The sequence below is a fragment of the Leptonychotes weddellii genome, chromosome 6 (assembly GCF_054177405.1).
Source record: "Leptonychotes weddellii isolate Sample4059 chromosome 6, ASM5417740v2, whole genome shotgun sequence".
Classification (NCBI taxonomy): Eukaryota; Metazoa; Chordata; class Mammalia; order Carnivora; family Phocidae; genus Leptonychotes; species Leptonychotes weddellii.
The window spans coordinates 82,869,672-82,892,954 of NC_138374.1; the positions used below are offsets into that span (position 1 = coordinate 82,869,672).

The 23,283-nt window shown below is 41.7% G+C and overlaps 1 protein-coding gene across 1 annotated transcript in view; it reads right to left on the reverse strand.

Moving 5' to 3' along the window:
- Nucleotides 1-23,283, reverse strand: part of SDCCAG8 (SHH signaling and ciliogenesis regulator SDCCAG8) — a 217,892-nt gene that overhangs the window by 157,875 nt on the left and 36,734 nt on the right. Inside the window, exons 8-9 of the mRNA XM_081823178.1 lie at nucleotides 16,244-16,382; nucleotides 5,004-5,156 (exon numbers count right to left, since the gene is read on the reverse strand). Coding sequence (XP_081679304.1) covers nucleotides 5,004-5,156; nucleotides 16,244-16,382 — 292 coding nt within the window. The remainder of the gene's footprint in view (nucleotides 1-5,003; nucleotides 5,157-16,243; nucleotides 16,383-23,283) is intronic.

Here is a 23,283-nt window from a genome sequence, read left to right on the forward strand (position 1 = left end):
CCGAAGACAACAAACAAACTCACAGCAAGTACTATTCATGGGGGGATGATTCAAAATCTGTCTAGGTAGAAGACATCTGCTCTCTTAGAGCTTCCCACACACACGAAATTTAATGAGAACAAGTCAGGAGAAAGGAAAGAAGAAAAATGATAAAAAGAGAGGAAGAAAGTCTAAAAGTCTCACAAGCTTTCCTGACTGCTCGGAAAGGCCCGGGGGCGGAGGGGGGCGGTGCTTGCTTTAATTCCTAACTACAGAGCTCTCACAACGTTAGGAGGAATTGCTCAGTCTCCCTCTTAGACTAACTTCATCTGCCAGGCAGTGTGATACATATTCTCACTTTTCATCCCCCCTTGAAGGACAAATTACACTCAATTAATTTTCAGTTGAAAAAAATGAGATTCAGAAAATTAAGGCATGTGCCTAAGTTCATTGAAGCTAATGAATAAAAAGTAAAGCCGGGCTTTATATTCAAATCTGTCTGCTTTACTCATACAGAGAAATCTATCCCATCAGGCAGTTTCTCTTTCTCTGGAGTAAGAATGATAATAGCCTCGAGTTTCAAAGTTACTAAATGTCCACTCTAGGCCAGGTATATTAGGCCCTTTTGAAACATTCTGATTTAATCCTACCAATTTCTTGAGTAGATCAACTCCATTTCTTACTCCTCTGACATGGGAGAGGTTAAACGAATTATTCAAGGTCACAGAAAGTTCAACCTGGATTCAACTCTAAATCTTTTGACTCCAAAGCCACTTGCTACCATTTCCTGGTGAAAGCACCTGCCCGAGTGCTAGGACCACTCTCAGCTCTTCATTCAGTCACTTTATTTAGGGCAGGACCTTGAGATTCAGTGCCAGCCAAGGATTACTGTGGGCGAAACATAGCTGGTCTTTGCTATGGGTCCCATTCTCTGTCACACACACAACACGCAATTCACAAAGTTACCCCCACTCCACGCCTCACTCTCCTTGGTTATAGCCAGCATTCCTCCCCCCATGCTCTGCATTTCTGAATCCTACCTACACTTTGAAACTCAGTTAAAATGCCACCTTCCTCACAAAATCTTCCATGATCTCTTGCAGACACAGACCGTTCTGATCCTCTGAATAAACATCTTCATCATACCTTCCCCTTGTACTACATTCATTCATTCATTCATTCAACAAATATAGGTGAAGAACATTTTATGGGAGTCGGATGTGCCAAGCAATGACGATGTTAACCAACCACACATTCAAGGGACTCATAGTAAATTGGGGGACACAAACAATTCAGTAAGAATTTTCAGTTAATTGAGTTACAGGAGCCCACAGGAGAGGCTCTCAATTCATCTCTGGGAGTAGGTGGTAACCAGAAGAACTCTGAAGGATCAGTTAGAGAGGGCATGGGGCAGAGGATTCCTCTAGGCAAGGGGCAAGGCATGTGCAAAATCCTAAAATGAAAACACAGTATGGCAGATTGGCACGTCTGTGTTGGAGTTAGTGCAGTAGGTCAGTATGGTGTCAATACCAGGAAGAAAAGTGGAGGGAGATGAGACTGGAGAGCCAAAGAGAGGAAGAGAAATGTAGAATTTTCATGTGATGCTAAAGGATCCTAAATTTTATCCAAGGGGTTGTAAGGAGACATGAAAGGATTTTAAAGCAAGAGACTGACATATTGACGTATTCATTTGAGAAAGATCATCCTGGCTGTGGCTTAGATGAGAAGGAGGTGAGACCGGAAGCAAGGAGAGGGCTTGGGGCTAGAAATCATCCAGGGGTGAGGTATGGATAGCAGTGGGGTGGAGAGACAGGGCAATGGAAAATTCCTAGGCACCTGAATCTCTAGAATTTGGTGACATAATGATGAGTAGGGTGAGTGAGAGAAAGGACACAAGAATGCCAGCAAGATTTGGGGGTTCCCTGGGAGAGGGAAGATGGGAAGTGAAGCTGGTTTGGGAGCTCACTAGAGAGCTGAGAATTTAGGAATCGATTCCATATACATGAAACTGAGAGCCGCAGTAATGCCAAAGACCCCGAAATCTAAAGCTCTCTGCTAAACTCTAGAACTTTCCATCAAGCTGTTTTCTGGATGTGTTTCCTTGTCTCAAAGGCACTTTAAACTCAGAGCAAACTGAAAGGCACACATCATCATTCTGTCAAATCAAGAATATAGATCCAAAGGAATCAAGGAAAGAGAATCTTTTAAAGGGAGTTTAAGAACTAAAAAATATTACCTAAAAAATAGCACAAGGAGGGCTCTGGTGAACATAATGAGAGGTGAGAGAATGAAGACAAGTACAGACAAACCTTTCAAGAAATGTGCCCATTACGGGGAAAAGCAAGGAGGGCCATGGAATTACTGAGGTTGCACATTGGAATCACCTGGACAACTTTAAAAATACTGACACCTGAATCCTACCCACAGCTATTTACACATCTCGGTTTGGAACGCAGATTGGGCAGGAAGATTTTTGGAGCCTCTATGGAGCCAAGATTGAGAACCACTGGATTGGAAGATTGTTTCTTTCAATGGATGACAGAAACTTGTGCAGATTCTCCTTATAAGGAAGAGGATTCAGCGGGGGAGGAGAATGGAAATGACATCCCTGAGGGGCGCCTGGCTGGCTCAGTCGATTGAGCATCCGACTCTTGCTTTCGGCTCAGGTCATGATCTCAGGGTCTTGGGATCTAGCCCCACAACGGGCTCCACACTCAGCTCAGAGTCTGCTTGTCCCTCTCCCTCCCCCTCAGCCCCACCCCCCTCTCAAATAAATAAATAAAATCTTTAAATTAAAAAAAAAAAAGAAAGAAAAGAAATGACCTCCCAGAGGTGGAGGAAGAGAATGGAACCCAGAGCAAGGGGAATGAATTAGCGTGAGGCTTCTCCTGTTTTGACACGGTTGGCATGCTGGTGAAATTTTACTTGAAGTCACAGGTAAGGGGGAAGATAAATAGTTGAAGTTTTCAGTTTTCTTTGTTAGGTAAGTAAGGCTCTCTGCTGATAATGAGGGGAACGATGGTATAGTAGAGAATTTGAGCAGAATAAAAGTGATTTAAAATAGTCCTTGAAAATGGGCCCAAGATACCATCATTGCCACCTGGACTAGGATAATTACCTCCCACCTGATCTCCAGGCATTTATTCTGATTTTCCTTCCAATCTCTTGACAGATGGTACTTCTCAAATATAAATGGCATCATGATGCTGCCCAATTTAAAGTCGTTCGATGGTTTTCCATTAGTTTCTGGATAAAATTTAAAATCTTTCACATGCATTTTAAGGCCATTCATGCTTTGGTCTCTACATACTATTCCAAACTCATCTCCTGCTACTGTCCCCATTTCCTATGCTCCAGTCACCTGGGCCTTCTTTAAATTCCTAAAAAGTATGATGCTCTTTAGCTTCAGTGTCTGGGGGGTGTCGTTTCCCATTTGAATCTCTTCCCCTCAACTCTTCACCTGACTGCTCCTAGTCAACCCTGTTGAGTCTCATTTTCAAAATCTCTTTCATAGGACAGTCTTTCATGACCACCTGGACTCACTCAGACGTGCCTGTTACATACTCCCATGGTACCCTATACTGTATTTCCTTGCCTTTATCACAGTGGTAACTACAAACTCACTCAGGGAAGTCTGTGTCCAATGTCTTCCTCCTCCCTCCTCTGGAAGCAGGACCGCACATTCCCAGGCCCTCCAGTTACTTTCTGTGGAATGTGGAATGAACAGGGGAGAGGAATGCACGGCGGGACTGCTGAAGCAGCAGGAGCACCAGGGACACTAGGGTCATGATGCACAGGGGTGCTGTCTGCAAGGCTCAGATCGCCCATCAAGGCCAGAGAAGGTAGACGGTTTGATTGACATAGAGTGAGGTTCTGACAGGCGCCATTTTTCTAAAGACTAAGACAAGGGAGTTTACAGTAAATGCCTCAGACACCCATAAGCCTTAAAATCCCCTGGACAGAACTTGTGATTTTTCTCTTTATATATCCTCAGGATTACACATTGCCTTGCACATAGCAGATACTCAGTAGATACATGCTGAGTGATGTAATTATCACACACTGGAATATTATAATAAAGCATTCAGAGTATAAGCTGCGAATCACTTTAAAAACAAAACAAAACATGTAACAGCTGCTTTGGTTATTTTATGGACGCTATCTTGCTCAGTTTTTACTCTATTGTAGCAACTTTAAAGATTTATTTATTTATTTTAGAGAGAGAGTGAGATAGCATGTGAACTAGGGGAAGGAGGAGGGAAAGGGAGAGAGAATCCCAAGCAGACTCCACACTGAGCACGGAGCCCAACTTGGAGCTCCATCTCACGACCCTGAGATCGTGACCTGATGAAAACCAAGAGTCGGACACTTAACTGACCAAGGCACAGGCGCCCCCATTGCAGCAACTTCAAAGCTAGGTTTCAATTCTGTATTCCAGTTTATCACTGTTTTCCAAACACTGCCCATTTCATGTTAGCTGTTCCTTTTGCCTTTCATCTCTTCCTTCCATGTGTTCATCTGGTTATGTTCATTATTCATCATGCAATTTGTCAGAACCTACTTTGTACAGTGTATATAATTATTTTTTCTCGGTTACTTGGTTTCTTACACGTGTTTCATCTTCTACAGGTCTAATTTGAGAGAGAGGGAATATGGTGGGGGAGTCATCTCTCCTGGATTTAGCCCACGTTGAAATAAAATCTGGATATCTGCAGAGCACCTGCTTTTCTCTAACAAACATGAGAGAAGGAATCAAACAGAATGGTGGGATCAAAGTATAATTTTACAGTTTCCTATCATGGAATCAATTGATTATTTTACTCAGAGAGGTCCAAGAATATAACTTTTCTTGAGAAATACATGGAAAAATGGAAAATTTTTATGAACTCTAAATTATAAGCAATTGACTACTTACAAGGTTTTTAAATTGAGTGTTCATTCAAGAATGGCAGCCTACAGCATCATCAGTCACATCACCACAAACATTTCTGCCGCAGCGGGTAACAAAGTGAATCCGAAAGTACCTTTGATCCCACGTCTTCCCTTTCTTTTGTTATTTCCTTTCTCATCGTCTGTTTCTCAAGGGCCCTTTTCTCTTGCTGAGATGCGAGTTCTTTTTCAAGTCGCTCTGTCTGTCTCTCCAGTTGATTCTTCAACTGCTCACACTGGATTAAAGCCTGCCAGAGTAAGATGGAGTGAAATGGGGCCTCAGAATTTGCGAAAATGAGACAATTAAGCTTTAATTTTCTTTAAAATCATCACAAGTCACTGTAAAGCCCATTAGAATAATTTTATATTTGTCAATACCACTTATAGAACTAAAATACAATTCAAATGGTACATTTATTCACACATTTCAATTTTCACAATTAAGACTATATTAACTAAGCAACTAAGAAAACTCAGGTAAATGGAACCCGATGAAGGCCACAGATGAATCCAAATTTTGAAAAACGGCATCAGAGAAATCAAGTGTTCTAATATTTTTCAATTATATAGCATGTCTATTCTAAATGAAATATATAAGTATCCAATTTAACTTTTCATTTGCTTATGGTTAAAAATTAGTGAAATGCTTCAAAATTTAAAATGAAATGTACCTGTTATGATATACAGGCATCTATTTTTAACATTATCAAATAATCAAGTTCCCTTAAATATAACTAAGATAAGATTTATTTCACTCTCCTTCCAAACATAACAAAAGTAAAAATTATGTAATAATAAAAAGTTTAGATAAAAAAAGACTCAAAACAACATTTACTCCCTAGTTTCACGAAATGAGAAGTGCCATCTCTCACTGCTGGTAATTTATAAGTCCATAATTGTTCTTTAGTCTCAATTTCCCACTCTGAATTTCTAGAAGTAAAAACTTTCTAACTTCCTTTTAACTACATCCATAGTACCTTTATGCAAAATACCCAATAATAAACTAATTTCAAAATTCCAATTTTAAAAAACCCCAGTAAAGGTAAGGTGCTTGACACAGAAAGTCTGAGTCATTCTATGCTGTCTTAGTCTTCTCCCAGTGGCTCTTATCCAATATCCAACCTTCACCTCATTCAAAGCCACCATGTTCCTCTGAATTATCAACCCAAGAAACCCAGGTCTCATATGACCTACAAACTGTGTAAGTATGTGTCAAGTTATACATTTGATAGTCACACTTGCTGTTAATGGTGAGGGAAGTGGTCTCAGTAAGCATTGCAAGTTCTATGCATAGCTTTGCTTCCCTCTGGTGAAAGCTATAATAAATACAGACAAATAATCTAGGGTATGTGAATTTGCTTATCTTCATCCGGAAACCATTAAACCCTAATTTCTTTCAAATTCTTCTGGAAAGTTTTGGCACTCCTAGGCATAAAATATGAGGGTAAAACTCAACTGTCTCAGATTAACTGACAAGCACATCCAGTGACTGAGAAATGATTCTCCTAGGGACTTGGTACCAAGTCCAATTCTAGTTGAGAATGTCTGTAAAATAAAATCTTCTATTAGATTTTAAAAGAAGTGAAAAAGCATAGTTTTTCTATAATTTAAGCCCTCGGAGCGTGAAACATTATGAATTTGAGATTTTTGTGCTTCATAACACAGTTGCTGTTGTAAAAAATATTTTAAACATTTTATTTTATTATTATTATATATTTTTTGAGAGAGAGCATGAGTAGGGGGTGGGGAGGGGCAGAGGGAGAGAGAGAATCTTTTTTTTTTAAAGACATTATTAATTTATATGACAGAGAAAGAGAGAGAGCACAAGTAGAGCGGCAGGCAGAGGGAGAGGGAGAAGCAGGCTCTCTGCCGAGCAGGGAGCCTGATGTGGGGCTCAATCCCAGGACCCTGGGATCATGACCTGAGCCGAAGGCAGATGCTTAACCAACGGAGCCACCCAGGCACCCCATGAAAAATATTTTATATGAGTCTAATAAAAATCTTCATAACTTTCAAAGATCTAATACCCGTGGCATGAAAGAATAAAATGATTATTGACTATAAACCAATATTTCCAATCAGTAGCTTTTTCATTGAACAAAAACTCAGGAGTCAACATTATTAAGCACAGAACAGTGGAAGAGACTGCTGAAGATCAAAGAGCAGGCTGACATGAAGAACAACCAAAGAATCAATTCCAAGAATTCAGTCAGTTTGGAAACAAGGAACAGTAAATGATCCTGACAGGGAAGGAGGCCTAATGCCAGCATAAGATGATATAAACGAAAAGTACAAAGTACAAGGCAAGAACTTGTAAATCACTTAAAACCATTGCTGAAGCCTTCTCCCTATTAGGACTGGCCATCATGGAGAGGTAATGATGAGGAAGTATGAGTAAAAGTAAGGACTTTTATTTGTCTTGATTTTAATATATATGCCTGATCCCAATGGAGAAAATTATGAAGGATCAGTAACACTTGGATTTAGAGAAGCGATTTAATCTTTCTAAAGATAGCTTTCTTACTGTGGACCTCATGCACTAGAAGGCCAAGGGGAAATAAACAAATACTTATACACTCTTTCCATTAAAGCTTTACCTTAAAAAGAAAAAAGAATTTATTTATTTATTTGAGAGAGAGAGAGAGAGCACAAGCAGGGGGAGTGGCAGAGGGAGAGAGAGAAGCAGAGTCCCTGCTGAGCAGGGAGCCCAAGGAGGACTGGGGGCTTGATCCCAGGACCCTGGGATCACAACATGAGCAGAAGGCAGATGCTTAACCCCTGAGCCACCCAGGCGCCCCAAAGCTTTACCTTTTTATTCCAGGGCTCCCTCTCCCAGTTTCCAGAATCCCAGTTGATCCAGTACTACCTGATTCTGCTCATCTAACCATTCCATAAAGGCATAATTGAATTCTCACAAGCGAGGTCAGTAAATGGTCAGTTACAGCTAACTGATAGATCTTCAGAGAGGCCCAAGTTGATCTGGGGCCTGCATCTGCCATTTCTCCCAGTGGTTCCCAAGGGGGTAGCTTCTTTCTTTCCCTGAGCACAGCCCCTTTTTGGTGGAAGTGGTTGTTGCTCTTGAGAAGTTGAGGGAATTAGACTATTCTCCCACCCAGTGGACTCTATCCTCAAGGGACCTTTTCTCTTCTGGGAAATTTCTTTAATTGTGGTTATTCTATGCTGGCCACATTAATACATTATTCAAAACATAATTTATTGGACTTGATATTCCCAGCCCTAGTTTTATTAAACCAACAAGTATGGATTACTGTCTTAATGGGGCCAAAACATTTTCTGAAACAAATTTATATCTAGTCAACTCAATTTTTTAAAATAGGAAACCTATTTTAGGACATATGAAAGTCCTTCCCAAGTGCTAGGGCTAGGTTTCTAGAAATCCTTGTGATCAAAGAATTCACAATTCAAGAATTAAAGATCTTATGAGAAATAACAAAATTCACACTTAAAAAATTAAATTTAAAATTCACATAAAAACTTATGAAAATGTTTTCATTTTTATGAACTATAGCCCACAAAACTAAAATGTTGTTAATATGTTTTAAGCAGGTAACTTATAAATAATGACAACCATTGGTTTTTAATTTATAAACTCTTGCTTGCTAGAAACCTATCAGTCAGTCTGTTCCTATCTCCCATTTTCAAGATGTTTATAATTTGCTTGTTTTGTGGCAGATAATGTACATATCAAGAAGCGATGGGGCACATGGGTGGCTCAGTTGGTTAAGCATCTGGCTCTTGAATTTGGCTCAGGTCGTGATCTCAGTGTCGTGAGTTCGAACCCAATGAAAGGCTCCCCATTAAGCATGATTGCCTAAGATTCTCTGCCTCTCCTTCTGCTCCTTCCTGCCCCACACCCTACTTGCTCAATCTCTCTCTCTCTCTCAAAAAGAAAAAATAAAAAGCATTATATTCTCTGCCTGTGCTTGCAGTCAAAGGACCAAATGTCTTGATCTTTTTACTTTAGGTTTCTAATTTTCACCTTTCTGATTCTTCTATAGTCTAAGAAAAAGAATAATTTAGAAAGGAAAATAAAAGTTTTGGGGACATTTATTCAACCTCCTGGGTTTTTGTTTTTTGTTTTTTAAATCTTCCCTTGGAGGGTTATCTCATTATAGATACAGTCATGATAACTTCATGCTAAAGCCAACAATGTCCCTTAAGATAGAAGCAAGCAGGTCTGAGGCCTGGTTAACCATTTCATGTTGTAGCTTTACCAAGGCATCACTGCAAAACCTCTGCTTTTCCACCCTCATTTATTCTGAGGATATTTTTTTCCTCTTTTAAAATGATCCCTGGTTGTAATGGCTTACAATTTTCAGAGTAAATCAAAACCATTTATTGATCACTCACCATGTGCCAGATACTTTGCTAAGTGGCTTACATGGATTAATTTATTTAACACTCTCGCTAAATTTTAATAGTTCTTATCACTCAGCTGAGTGAAGAAACTGAGCAGCTCTGAGACATTAAGTAACTTGCCCAGGATCACAGACCTAAAAAGTGGCAGAGTAGAGATCTGAGCCAGGGTGGTTCCACAGCTGAATGGCATTATAGCTTTCTCGTGTTATAGATTTATTATCTTATAAAATCCTCGGGTGTTTTCACTGCCATCGTCAATGTAAGTATAGAATATAAAATAATTCCTCGTGTGCATTTACTTAGCATGCAATGTGCTAATGTGAACACTAGATGGCAACAAATGTCAAGGAACTATAAGAACAAAGTACCCATTTCAGGAGCTCAAAGATCAAGTAGTTGGTTTCAAAATTAAAATATGGATGCCATTTTACTTTTTTACTCTCAGAAAGCAAAATTCCTATTATGTTTTAACATACTTGAGATAAAGGCTAGTAGATGTGCACTGTATTTTGTAAACTGCCCAGAAATCAGTTCTTGCATTATTACTAATTCAAGGAAAAATGCTTTAGATTCGCAATACGCAATAGCTTCTTTTGTTCTTAACTGTTAAATTTTTAAAAGCACTAATTACACTAATTACCTGCCTTTTAAGGTCTTTTGGTGGTGGGGCACCTGGGTGGCACAGTTAAGCGTCTGCCTTCAGCTCAGGTCATGATCCCAGGGTCCTGGAATAGAGCCCTGCATCAGGCTCCCTTCTCAGTGGTCTGCTTCTCCCTCTCTCTCTTCTCCTTCTTGTGCTCTCTCTCTCTCTCTCTAACCGCCCTCCCTTCAAATAAATAAATTTTTTAAAAATCTTTAAAAAAAATAAGGTATTTTGGTGGTGAGAGCTATGCAAACAGCTACCAAAATGATACCAGCTCAGTCAGACTATGGAGGAGGAAGAGATTAATTCAAGCAAGAAAGGGCTGGGGCAAACTTTTGGGAAGACTGTGGCCTGGGTTGAGCCCCAAGGTTGAATGGATAGATCAATACATTGCTGTAAAGTATAGTGTCAGCAAATTCATGGTCACATTCAGGAAGGTCACATTCCTGACCTTGTAAGTCATATTCAGGAAACAGCACAGGTCGTAGGAAAGAGTGTAGTGACAAATAAGGCTAGAAAAGTTAGGGTGGGGCCGTATTGTGAAAGATCTGGAAGGTCATGCTTTCAGTTTACTGCAAGAGGGGAGCTACTCGAACAGGGAGAGTTACAACTGAGGGGAACTTTTTTTTTTTTTTTTTAAGATTTTATTTATTTTATTATTATTTATTTAACACAGAGAGAGACACAGCGAGAGAGGGAACACAAGCAGGGGGAGTGGGAGAAGGAGAAGCAGGCCTCCCGCTGAGCGGGGAGCCCGATGCGGGGCTCGATCCCAGGACCCTGGGATCATGACCTGAGCCAAAGGCAGACGCTTAACAGCTGAGCCACCCAGGCGCTCCCACAACTGAGGGGAACTTTGGCAGCAACGGGCAAGATATGCTGGAACTGGAAGAGGCCTGAGCAAGACCAACAGAAGTCTATTGTGATCATCTATGTAGGCCTAACCAGGATGGAAAGGGTGGGCAGAGTTTAAGAAGGGACCCCAAAGCCCCAAAGACAGAGGGATAGCTTGGCAACTGATTGGATGTTGAGAGTGTGGGACGGGGAGGGGCCAAGATATTTTAAAGGCTGCCAGCCAGGGTTGCTGCTAAGATGAGGATGCCATCATCTGAGAAAGAGAACACAGACAATGGGAGAAGGAGAAGGAGTGGTGGACAGGAAAATGGAGAGGAGCAGTAACTTGGTAGATTTTCAGATGCTAACAGAATGTCATACATAATCAGAGGTCTAGTAGCAGCAAGAAATGTAGGTCTGGTGCTCAAGAATACTGTTAGAGCTAAAGGCACAAGGCGGGGGTGTTCAAATGCAGGGAATGTTCTGGACATGACAGGAGAGACAAATTCCTGGAAATGAGGACAACGCAGGTGGAAGGCTATGAACTACTAATTATGTCTAAGGCTTGTGGAAAACAAGTGAAAAGAGATGGAGAAGAGTAGATAAGAGCAATACAAAAAGAACCCATGGGAGTAAATGTCAGATAAATCAAGGGGGAAAGATGACATGTTATGAAAGGACAGCCAATGGCTTCCAAGACAGCAGAGTCGGGAGTCGAATGAAGACGGAGATGACATCACTGGGCTTAGTAATCAGGAAGTGACTGGTGACCATTAATTAAGTGAGCAATTCAGCAGCATGAAGTCAGACTGCAATTTATTGCAAGCCTGACTGCAGTGTGCTCAGAAGTGAACGGAAGGCTGCAACAGTGGACACTCATTTTGAAAGGTCTGCCGGTGAAATGGTGGCAAGAAGTTAGTGGATGAAGTGGAAGCTGATCACGTGAAGGCTGCCTGTTGTTTGTTTAAACAAGAATAACAGCTGGAGATGGATGAAGAGGGAAACAGAGGGAAGGGAGGGACCAAAGATACAAGAAGATGTGATGACAAATGGCTAGGAGACTTCAGTAACTTAGAGAAGATTTCATCTTGGGAAGTAAGAGGGCCAGAGAAGCAAGGAAAAATGAGTAGAGGACACGTCTGGGAGATGAGAAGATGTTGAAGAGGCTCTTGTCAGTTGGCTGTGACATCAGTAACTCAGGTCAGCTACCGAGTGAGGAGTTAACAGCAGAGCTGGGGACGTACAGAAAGTGGAATTCCTTCCTATGGTACAGAAGGTGGCCAACTGCAAAGAAAAGAACTGCTAAATAGTACTTCTAACCACTGAGGATGACCAGTATCAGTCTCCCGTGGAATTCATTCTGTGACTTTCTTCAGCATCACTTGAAAGGCTGAAAGTAGCAATAGGAAAAAAAAATGTGTGATTGAGCCTCTGCTGGGCACTGGCCATGGGGGTAAACTGGAAAGATAAGAATAAAAGAATTCTAGAGTGTTACTGAAAACAGATTACAATTCCCTTAGTTAGAGGATATTTTCTGAGAACCTATTACATGCCAAGCACTATGCAAGATGCTAAAGATTTACTAGTAATCAAGATGGGTAAGTTCCTTCCTATCAGAGATTTTAAAGTCTAATGAAAGGGGCACCTAGGTGGTTCAGTCAGTTAAGCGTCTAAGTCTTGATTTTGGCTCAGGTCATGATCTCAGGGTCATGAGATCGAGTCCCATGTTGGGCTCCCCGCTGAGTGTGGAGCCTGCTTGGGGTTCTCTCTCTCTCCCTCTGCCCCTCCCTCTACCCCCCCCGCACACATGTGCATGCACACTCTAAATAAATAAATAAATAAATAAAAGTTTAATGAAAGATAAAGACAAATAAGGAAGACTAATACACTGATGAGTGCTGTACATAATGGGGAGTAGTTCTTAGCTGGGGGCAATTCAGCATGCACGCACACACACATGCACACACACGCACATATGCCCCCACACACGCATGTACACACATGCACGCACATGCACATGTACACACACATGCACACACACCCGTGGGAACCCCTGACAATATATGGAGACATCTCTGGTTGCCAGAACTTGGGGAAGAGGAGGTATGCTACCGGCATCTAGTGAATAGAGACCAGGGATGCTGGTAAAAATCCTATGATGTGCAGGCTGTACAAGGTCTAAAACAAAGAACTATGTAGTCCAAAATGTCAATAGTGCCAAGGCTGAGAAGCCTTTCTATGAAGACACATAAGAGGTACATCAAGTCTAGGCATGGGAGACCAGAGATTTTCTAGAGACAGCAGCAGACCTGAGAGATGGAGAAAACATCTAGGTGGGGAGTGAAGAATTTGCATGGCAGGTACAAACACCCAGGGGCTGTAACAGAAGCACAAAAACGGGGCAGAAGTGGCCGTCACCATCAGAGGTGCTAGCTCTTGAGGAAATACTTTGTGCCAGAGTTTCTACAACATAACGGATACACATTTTAAAATGGAGTCCTTGGGGCGCCTGGGTGGCTCAGTCGGTGAAGCATCTGCCTGCAGCTCAGGTTATGATCCCAGGGTCCTGAGATGGAGCCCCACGTCGGGCTCCCTGCTCAGCTGGAAGCCTGCTTCTCTCTCTGCCACTGCCCCCCCCCACCTGGCTCTGCTCACTCGCTTTCTCTCTCTCTCTCTCAGATAAATAAAATCTTTAAAAATATAAATAAAATAAAATGCAGTTCTCACTAACAATCCTCTAAGTCAGATATTATTTCCATTTTACCGATGAGGAAAAACTGTGGCCGGGGGAATTAAGTAAGCTGTCCTAGGTCACCCAGCTGGGGAAATGGTGCAGCTGAGAGTTGAATCGAGGCCTGCTAACTCTAACAAAGACCTCACCCAACCCCTAAAGTCGACTGCCTTTCCAAGCTGACAGGGGCCGAGTCTGTTGGAGGACAGTAATAAGGAAGCCCATGCCAGATCTCAGAAGTATGCCAAAGGCTTAGAGACTGTCCTGAGGCAGTGGGCAATCCCAGACAGATTGGAAATCGAAGAATCACAGGATCAAATCTGCCTCGAAGAAAGGTCCCTTCTGGCTGCAGGGTAGTGTAGAGAACGCAGCAAAGGAAGAGGATGTTGTAATTCATAAACCCAGAGATAATGGTGTCCTGAACTAGAAAGGTGACAGTGAGGAAAGAATTCAAGAAGAGTTCAGAAACTAAGATTTGTACTTAGTGATTGGTGGGAAGTCAGCGTGAAGGAGAGAATGGCAACCAGCTTTTGGGTCAGGGCACGGTGGTGGACAGAGGTGCGGTCCCAGAGAGAACGCAGCAGCGTTGGGGAGTAAATGTCATGAGTTCAGTTGGGGATGTGAAGTTCCTATTTAAATGGAAGGGGGGGCGCCTGGGTGGTGCGGTCAGTTAAGCATCTGACTCTTGATTTTGGCTTGGGTCGTGATCTCAGGATCATGGGATCGAGCCCTGCGTTGGGCTCTGTGCTCAGCAGGGAGTCTGCTTGAGATTCTCTCTCTCTCTCCCTCTCCTTCTGCCCCTCCCCCAGCTTGCGCGCATGCTCGCTCTCTCTCAAATAAATAAATCTTTATAAATAAAGGCAGGAAGGAAGGAATGAAGGAAGGAAGGAAATGGAATGGAATGGAACGGAACGGAACGGGAGAGGAAGAAGACCAGCCTGGACACAATAGATAAAACAAGACAGGAGAGGAGACTGAAGAAGCAGAGGCAGGAATGAGGACACTGAGGAGGTTTAATGGTGATAGGGAGGCAGAGAGAAGCGCTGGTCAGAGGTAGCAGATGCAGAGTTTGAGACACCACGGACACGTTGGTTCAGGTGACAGTTACCGTAGAAGAGGGGACATGTTAGAGGTAATCAAGCCCAAGTGTGTTGGGACCATGGTGTTGCGTGTATTAACAACATGGACGTAGAAAGCTTTCAGGATGATCAAAGGAGGTAGGCGGAGGGTTCTGTGGACTGAATGTTTGTGCCCCTTCAAAATTCATGTGTTGAAACCTAAACCCCAATGTGATGGTATTAGGATGTTTGGCCTTTGGGAGGTGATTAGGTCCTTAGGATGGAGCCCTCATGAATAGGATTAGTGCCCTTATAAAAGAGGTCCCAGAGAGCTCCCTCCCCCCCTCGGCCATGTGAGGCCACACAGCAAGAAGACTGCCATCTGTGAACCAGGAAGCATGCCCTCACCAGACACCAGCTCTGCTGGTGCCTTCATCTTGGACTCCCCAGCCCTCAGAACTGTGAGAAATAAATGTTTGCTGTTGAAGCCAGTCAGGCTATGGTATTTTTGTTCTAGCAGCCTGAGCAGACAAAGATGAGGGGGAAAAGGGTCAGATGTTAATGCTCTTAAAAAGAGTCAAATAGCCAACAACTATTTTATAAACCCAAGTGATAACATGGATGAGTTTCTTTGAAAAACAGTGTCAAACAGTGACACTGTGACAAATAGTAATTGAGAGTTTATATTGATTAAAATTAGGGAGAAGAGAGACCACGATGATTTCAAAGAGGATTGGTCACTAACGGAGAGGATAGAAGAAAGGCCTGGAACTGGCAGTAAGGAGTGGAGTGCATGCTCATTCCTCCATCACAGCCCCATGAGATATGAGTGGCAAAGGGCCTTCACTGGAGGGCTTGAGGGTCATGGTATCATCAAGGGACAAGAGTTCAGTACAAATGAACAACCAGGAGTGTTTGAGGAAGACAAAATTGGTCAGAATGAACATAAGTTTCAGAGGCATCGGGGCATTAGTCACGGAAGCAATGATGGTCAGTGGTCTGGGAAGAGCCAGGGATGAACTGGGTAGAGACCAAGGGACAAGGAAGTGACTAAGGAGCTGACTATAGGGGTGAAGAGCCCCATACCTTAATAAAATACTGATGCTGAGGTGTGGCCCCCAAACATAGCAATGAATCAACAAGAACCTCCTAGGATTCAAAGTGCCTGCAACACGGCCTGATCATGAAGTGCTAATGATTACTGTCACTATCATTCAATGTGTGTGACTTAGCATCCATGGATCCAGACCCATTCATAGCCAAATATGCTATTCAATACACATATATTATTTATTATCTGTGGCATGTCTGGATGTTCTCAACATTTCCCAGGCACAGGGGAGAAACATTTGTCAGTCGTCATACAGGAATTCATACGAATGGTGTTAAGGTTTTCACAGCGTTCAAAATTATCAGCAAATGAGGAGATGAAGTGTGCAAATCTCTCCACGCACTTTCCCATGTGGTACTACATTCTCTGACTAGTGATATAACAGGAAGATTTGCAGAGGAAGAAGAATTATACCAGGAAATCTGTTTCATTTCACAAAGTCACCATTAACAGCTTGGCATTCACTTTGCATGTTCGGAAGAAAAGAGTTTAGTCATGGAAGAATAACCACAGAAATACTTTGGAAAAGAAAACAGGGCAGTTACGGCGCGCCTTTATTTTGGTCTTCTGAGACTTGCCTTGGTTTTCTCGAAGTTGGCCTCCTCGGTCATCTGCAGAGCCTGTTTCACCTGCTCATAAGCACTGGCTTCTCTTCGCTGCCCATCTGTCAAGCTGCTCCTGACGGAGACCAGCGCAGACATTAAGTCATCCCTTTCCCTGTCAGCACAGAAAGAACATTCGAAACAAGACATGGTCAAACGATCCTGTATTCATAAGTGAGGAAGAGAAAGGCATTCGCACACGGTGGAAGACGAGCCGGGGGGGCTGGCTCGGCACATGGTAGAGCACGCCAGGAGAGAGACCCTCTGCCCTCCCTTGGCGAGGGCCAGGCAGAGCAGCCAGGAAAGCTGGACATTCATGGCAGGGCTCCGTCTGCGTGGGACAATAACCTGTTATGCGGAGGACGGCCCCACTGTGGGCTGCAGAGTAAAGCCCAGAAAAGAAGAAGTTCGTTTAAAAATTAGAAGGGTGGGGGGCTGGGGGAAAAAAGGAGTAAGACAGAGAAGGCGGGAACTCTACCTCAAAGTGGAAGTTAACATGTTCAGGGGCTACTAAGGTCTTATCTACACTGACACCCCTCTCGTTTGTCTGAACAAATAGGTCCTTGCCTGTTTGTCTTCCTCCACAGCCCCCTTTTCCACCCTTCTCTTTCAATTAAATTCTTTCACCTACTTATGAACACATTTCTTCTTTCAATGGGGAGGACTGCTGAATCACTCAACTGCCCTGGTCATGCAGAGAACACTCAGGATTTAATAAAATCTCATCCCGCTGGTTTGATCGCTGCCTGGCCCCACACCCTTGTCGGCAATTCTCAGAAGTCCTCTAAGCTAACTATTTCTTAGGGATAGATGCAACCAGATGCCAAAACACTTTGGCATGTAAACTAGCAAAGATCCAATCTCATGAGTTAAATAAATCCCGTAGAAGATTTTAGAATATTTGGAATTTATCCATTAGATAAAAATGATCACTAGACCAAAGAGAAAATGAAGTGGGAAACTTTCTACACACACACAAAGCAAAAAAAAAAAAAAAAAAAGTAAGTTGGACGTCTCTCTCTGCTATCCCATGCTTTGTTAAAGAGCTCAAGTTCTAAACTGTGGTTTCAAATTCAGTTCAAGTAACTGCTTGCAGTTTCCTTTTTTTTTTTTGCCAAGTCCTAAACTACCAGGAAAGAGCCAACTCTGATTTTTTTTTTTTTAAGTTTAGCAACCTTGAAGGAGAAATAATTTCAAAGGTTATAATCTGAGTTTGAGTTGCTTTCAGAATTAACCAGTGACATGATTTAAAAAAAAATTTTTTTTTAGATTTTATTTATTTATTTGACAGAGAGAGAGAGCACAAGCAGGGGGGAGCAGCAGAGGGAGAGGGAGAAGCAGACTCCCCACTGAGCAGGGAGCCCGATGTGGGGCTCAATCCCAGGACCCTGGGATCATGGCCTGAGCCGAAGGCAGACGCTTAATTGATTGAGCCACCCAGGCACCCCTAAAAAAATCTCTTAAAGATAAAATAATTTAAACTATTTGTGGTATTTGGAAAGCACTCATATTTTAAGAAATATGTAATACTGAACAAAGTTATAATTATTAGCAGTTTCATAAAAGCCCGTTTTGTTTAAAAAAAAAAAAGAATGGCTTCAACTATCATAAAATTCATGAGAGCATAGTGATCTTCATTTTAGAATTTGCTGGTGTGTTTTGAATTGAGAAAAATAATTTACTCTTTCTTTTGTTCTAAAGGAAATGAAAAAAGGAGTTAATTATTTTGATCAAATATAATCAAACACAATGATTATGTGAAAGAGTAGAAGAATCAAAGCAAGGTTAAATCACTCTCGTTATGTCAAACACAGATTACTTGAAGGCAAAGTGAATTTATACTTATCTGCATTTCAAAAAAGCTCTAACATAAAAGAGTACTAGCTTCATTGAGAATATGCAGTCCAACTAGAATGTACGACTCTAGAAAATAATTCGCTCTTTAAGGACAAGTCAAAATGGGCATCAGACCATCACCTTTCTTAGAGTTGTAAGTCAGACTGAGAAAGCATTCAGTGATGCTCTGACCTCTTTGGGATGCCATGCCTCACTGAAGCCAAGGTTCCAACTAAAAGAATTAACAGAAAAGCTCAGTGTTGATAGTATGCTGACAGATCACAACAGGATCAAAATCGAACAAATCTGTTTCTTACAGGAGACTTAACACTTAATATATTTAATCTCTTTTCAGTATGTCCTCTTGCTGAGAGGCATTTGCCACATTAGCAGATACTCAGTGGAATAAAGGGCAAAAGACCAATCGAACAAGTAGTGACTTTGCTATAGGAGGGCATCAAAAGAGGTAAAGTAAAACTCCTCCCAGTTCTAATACCTTAGGATCTAGATTTAAAAAGTCACTAGGCTATTTAGAATTGGAGACTAAAGAGTTTAGGTGTTCTGGTTCAAAAACTTTTCAGACTATCGGCTCATCAGGTTCAGATGACAGACAATCATCAAAGATAAACACCCCCAAATACTGATGTCTTGTTAACCTCATCATTCAACAGCGAGCCCATGAAATGATGATACTAAACATCTGTATGGCCACTGGACTGACACACTCCAATTTTCTGGAAGAGAAATGTACCCATGCTTTAAGGCAGCCCTCAGACCAGCTGGGAAGCTCCAGAGAGATGCTTAAATTGCACACACACTTACAGGTGCAGGAAGCCATCTTGATAATTTAGGATTATCCACTCAGTCCCTACATTTTTTGTTTTGCTTTGTTTCAACTCGGTCAGCCCATATCCAAATAGCAAGCACTTGAAACAGACGCAACTCTGGGCATGTTAGCCCTGCCGTCAACACGAGGCCTTGCTTCCAGTCCCATTCCTAGGTCACCTTCTTGATTTAGCTCCTTTTTTAGCCCCAGCCCCAACCTACTCCACATTATCTGGCCTTCAGGAGCAGTCAATCCCGGCCACCCTGGAGAACTACCTGGGCCGCTGCAGGCCTGCTCCAGAGCTCCCAATCCACAGGCCCAGCCCAGAGCCAGACCCCAGTGCACCTCTCCCAGTGGGAAGCTGTACAAATACATATGACCTACCAGTGTGAGTGTGAGGTGGCAGTTCGCCAAATTACCATCTGCAATGGCCAAAGGTCTGCGAGTGCTTCAAGAACACCATCTAAGTGTCATCAAGGAGTTTTTCGAAGCAGAGCAAGCAACACGGCATCAACACTGCCACATTCCACGATCAAAAGACCCTGAAAGAGCAGCCAATGCACAAGTCGAGGCAAGGAGCGGGTGCGAGTTCTGGGATGAACCAGCTAATGAGTGTGGAGTATTTAAGGAATTTAGTGCAACAATCAGAGCGACAAGGGCCGAGAAAGTCCCTGAATAATCTGGGTCAGATGTTTAAAATAAGGAAAAGGGTGAGTTGGTCTGATATATGAGCATGAGCTTCATCTTGAAAGATAAGGTGTCTAAGAAATGCCTGAAATTTCTGAGCTATTCCACAGTGAGTACCAGTTTCAAGCATCATTAAGCATCATTAGTATTATTCCTGTCTTTTAAAAGCAAGTCTAGAGGGCTGACTACAACATTTCCTTGTTCCTCGTTTCTGGGAAGTTCCTGCCATAGTCTTTCAAAGCCAACTATACACCACATTGCCAAGACCCACTCAAAATTCACAAGCTGGACTAAAGTCCCAGGATAGTATAGTAGTAATCACTTCTCCTTTCTAAACAGTACTCTGAAACTTCTCCAAGACACTAGGAGCTATAGAAAAGGATCGAATTACAAAGCAGTTCCATCCTGATTATCTTTTGAAGGTGTTTTGATCATTACTCAAGAAAGAGAGGTCACTGTCATTGCTCTTACTTACCTCAAGGCATAATGAGGCCTGAGTGAAAGGCAGAAGTTCAGAAACACTAGGAGGACTTCAAAGCAACTTTTAAAATGTATCCAATGTCATCAACAGTTGTTAGGTATACTCTCCAAAAAGTCCTTATGGTCCTAACACAACACCACAAACATACTGGTGGTTTGATCTCGAGGTCATGCCCGGTCCTGTCCCTTTCAAGAGCTCGAGGCACTCCCGTCATATAGTCAATACAGTCTGTGCTAGAAGTTCAACAAAGGAACTTACAGCTCATGTCACAATGCCACATTTCAAGTAGAGGCCAGGAGATTCTTTTGATTCATCATATTTGGGATATAATTTTTTAAAATTCCATCTTAGAGTCCTGCAGGAAATTCTACGATACAGCTTACTGAGGGTCCAGGCTTCTAATTATGCAGAAAACTAGAAATCCAGACCTAAAAAGTGCTGGCCACTCTTCAAAGGCAGCATAACACTCAATATTCAGCCTTCTGCATTAATAAGTTGAAAGAAGCTGAACACCAGCTGAGGCCAAAGGAATCCTATAGACAAAGGTTTCATTGACAATAAAAGCAGGAGCCTTCCACTGTACTCTGTTAGGAAAGCAGAACATGAGCTCATGATATGCTGACAAAGCAGAAAATTGAACAGAGAAGGCTGACATTTATTTTAAAAGGCTAAGAGCTAAAATGTAGGATAGTCACAAAGGAATACATAACCAAGGAAGAATCTAATTTCTAAATGACTGCCAGCCTTGAAATCAATGTAAACTTTGTAGCTTCCTCTTAAAATATTTTTCTCATGACCTATAAGGATAATATGAAAGGCAATAGGGGGAAAAAAAACCCTGTCTTTTATTTGTTGGTTTGGCTATGCTAGATCACTTAGTTAAACTCTGTTTCTCTTCATCTGTGTGACTTTGAATATGCTTTTTGCCCTTTTTAAATGAATTTTTCATTATATTTTCCTTGTAAATGTAATTACCAACATGGGTAAAGACCCACTTGACACCTACTTTCGATTTCGGTGCCTTCCTCCCCCTCTCCAGGGGTAATCCCTGTTAAATATTGGGTGCTTATTTTTTCAAACCTTTTTCTGTGCCTATGTATGAACCTGGAGAAAATACATAGTATGGCTGTGCATGGGCTTTTTTTAAAAAATAAAAATACAAATGGGTTTCATTTCAGACGTGTTTTTTTCATCTTTATTTTCTTCCCTCAACAACATATTGTGGAGCTTAGTCCCACATTAGTACATATAGATCTACCTCACTCTTTTTTCTTTTACTGTGCATAACATAATTTATCTAAACCTTTGAAGGATATTTAGGTTGTTCACACCTAAAAGAAACACTTCTTTTCCTCCAGTTTCTGTACTCACAACACTTCTGACACCTTATGTGTGCATTTTCCACACCAAGCAATTTTCTAATTCTCAGTTGATACTAACTCAATTGGGACATTAATTTCCTGGAGTCAGCACAGACCCCACAGGTTAGTGCTCAGTCCCATAAGACTGTCCCCCACCTTAGGTGCCAACTGCAAGTCCCAGATGGTCACCTGTACTTCTGAGCAACTGGCCATAAGTCAGGGGTTCTCATGACCCCTTCCTCAGCCTTGATAATTTGCTACGACAGCTCACAGAACTCGGGAAAGTGCTTTACTTACTATTTCCCATTTACTATAAAGGTACAAGTCACAAAGGGCTAAGTGGAAGAGATGCACAGAGCAAAGTGTGTGGGAAGCAGAGTGGAGCTTCCATGCCCTCTCTGGGAGTGCCACCCTTCCAGCACCTTGATATGTTCACCAAGCCAGAAGCCCTCCAAATTCCATTGTTTAGGGTTTTTAGGGAAGTTCTTTAGGCATGATTGATAAAATCATTAGCCACTGGTGATTGAACTCAATCTCCAGTCCCTGCCTGCTCCCCAGAGATTGGGGAATAGGGGCTGAAAGTTCCAATCCTCTAATCACATGGATGGTTCCCTTGGTGACTAGCCTCCCCCATCCTTAGTGGGTTTCCAAAAGTCATCTCATTAACATAAACTCAGGTGTGGCTGAAAGGAGCTTGAAAGAATAACAAAAGATGTTCCTTTCACCTTGAAGTTTCAGAGCTATTTCAGGAGCAGGGGACAGAAACCAAATATAACAAAGGATGTTCCTATTGTTCTTATCATTTAGGACATTACAGGGGTTTTAGGAGCTCTGTGCCAGGAACTAGAGATAAAGACCAAAATATGTATTTCTTATCCTATCACACTATCACAACACCAATTATAAGTAATGTTGCAAAAGCATTCCCTAGAACGGACCCATTGTGCACATACACAGGTTCTCTGGGGTAGATTTTGAAACATGTAATACACAGTTCAACTATGAATGGATAATGCTAAATTACCCTACAAAGTAATACCGACTTACAGTTCCCACCAGCAGTGTGTGAAAATATTCACTCACTCATGGCCTCCCCAATTCTTGTCACTATCAATCTCCTTAATTTTCACCAACTTGAAGGGTTTTTTGAAAAATCTGTATTTCCCTCAATAATAACAGAGTGAATACCTTCTCATACATTGACATCTTCCTATTTGATTGCTCACCAGTTCTTATTCTTTATCCACATTGCAACTGGGCAGTTTGTCTTTCATGTCTGTTTCAAAGGATGTTCTTGAGATAGTGCACCAATTTTTTGTTATGTAACATGCAAATATTTTCCCCAGTCTTTTAATTTCAATTTGTATCATGATATCATAAGAAGTTTGTTTTTAATGAAGTTAAATGTATATATTTTTTCCTTTATGGCATTCATTTTCCATACCATGTTCAGGACTTGACCTAGCCAAAAGCCATAAAGATAATTTTCTATATTTTCTTTTAATGCTTTTATAGGCTGAATTGTATCTGGGTCTTTAAACCATCTTGAATTTGTTTTTGTGAAGTATAGTTCTATTCTTTTTTTTTTTCAAATGTAAACAGGCAAATTTTTAATTCCTCTGAGTCTCAGTATCTCTAGCTGCAAAATGGGTGTAATATTTACCTCATACATGCTTTACTAAGGTTAAAAAAGATTATGTTTTGGTATCATATGATCTCATTGATATGAGGAATTCTTAATTGCAGGAAACAAACTGAGTGTTGTTGGAGTGGGGGGTGGGGTGGGAGGGATGGGGTGACTGGGTGATAGACACTGGGGAGGGCA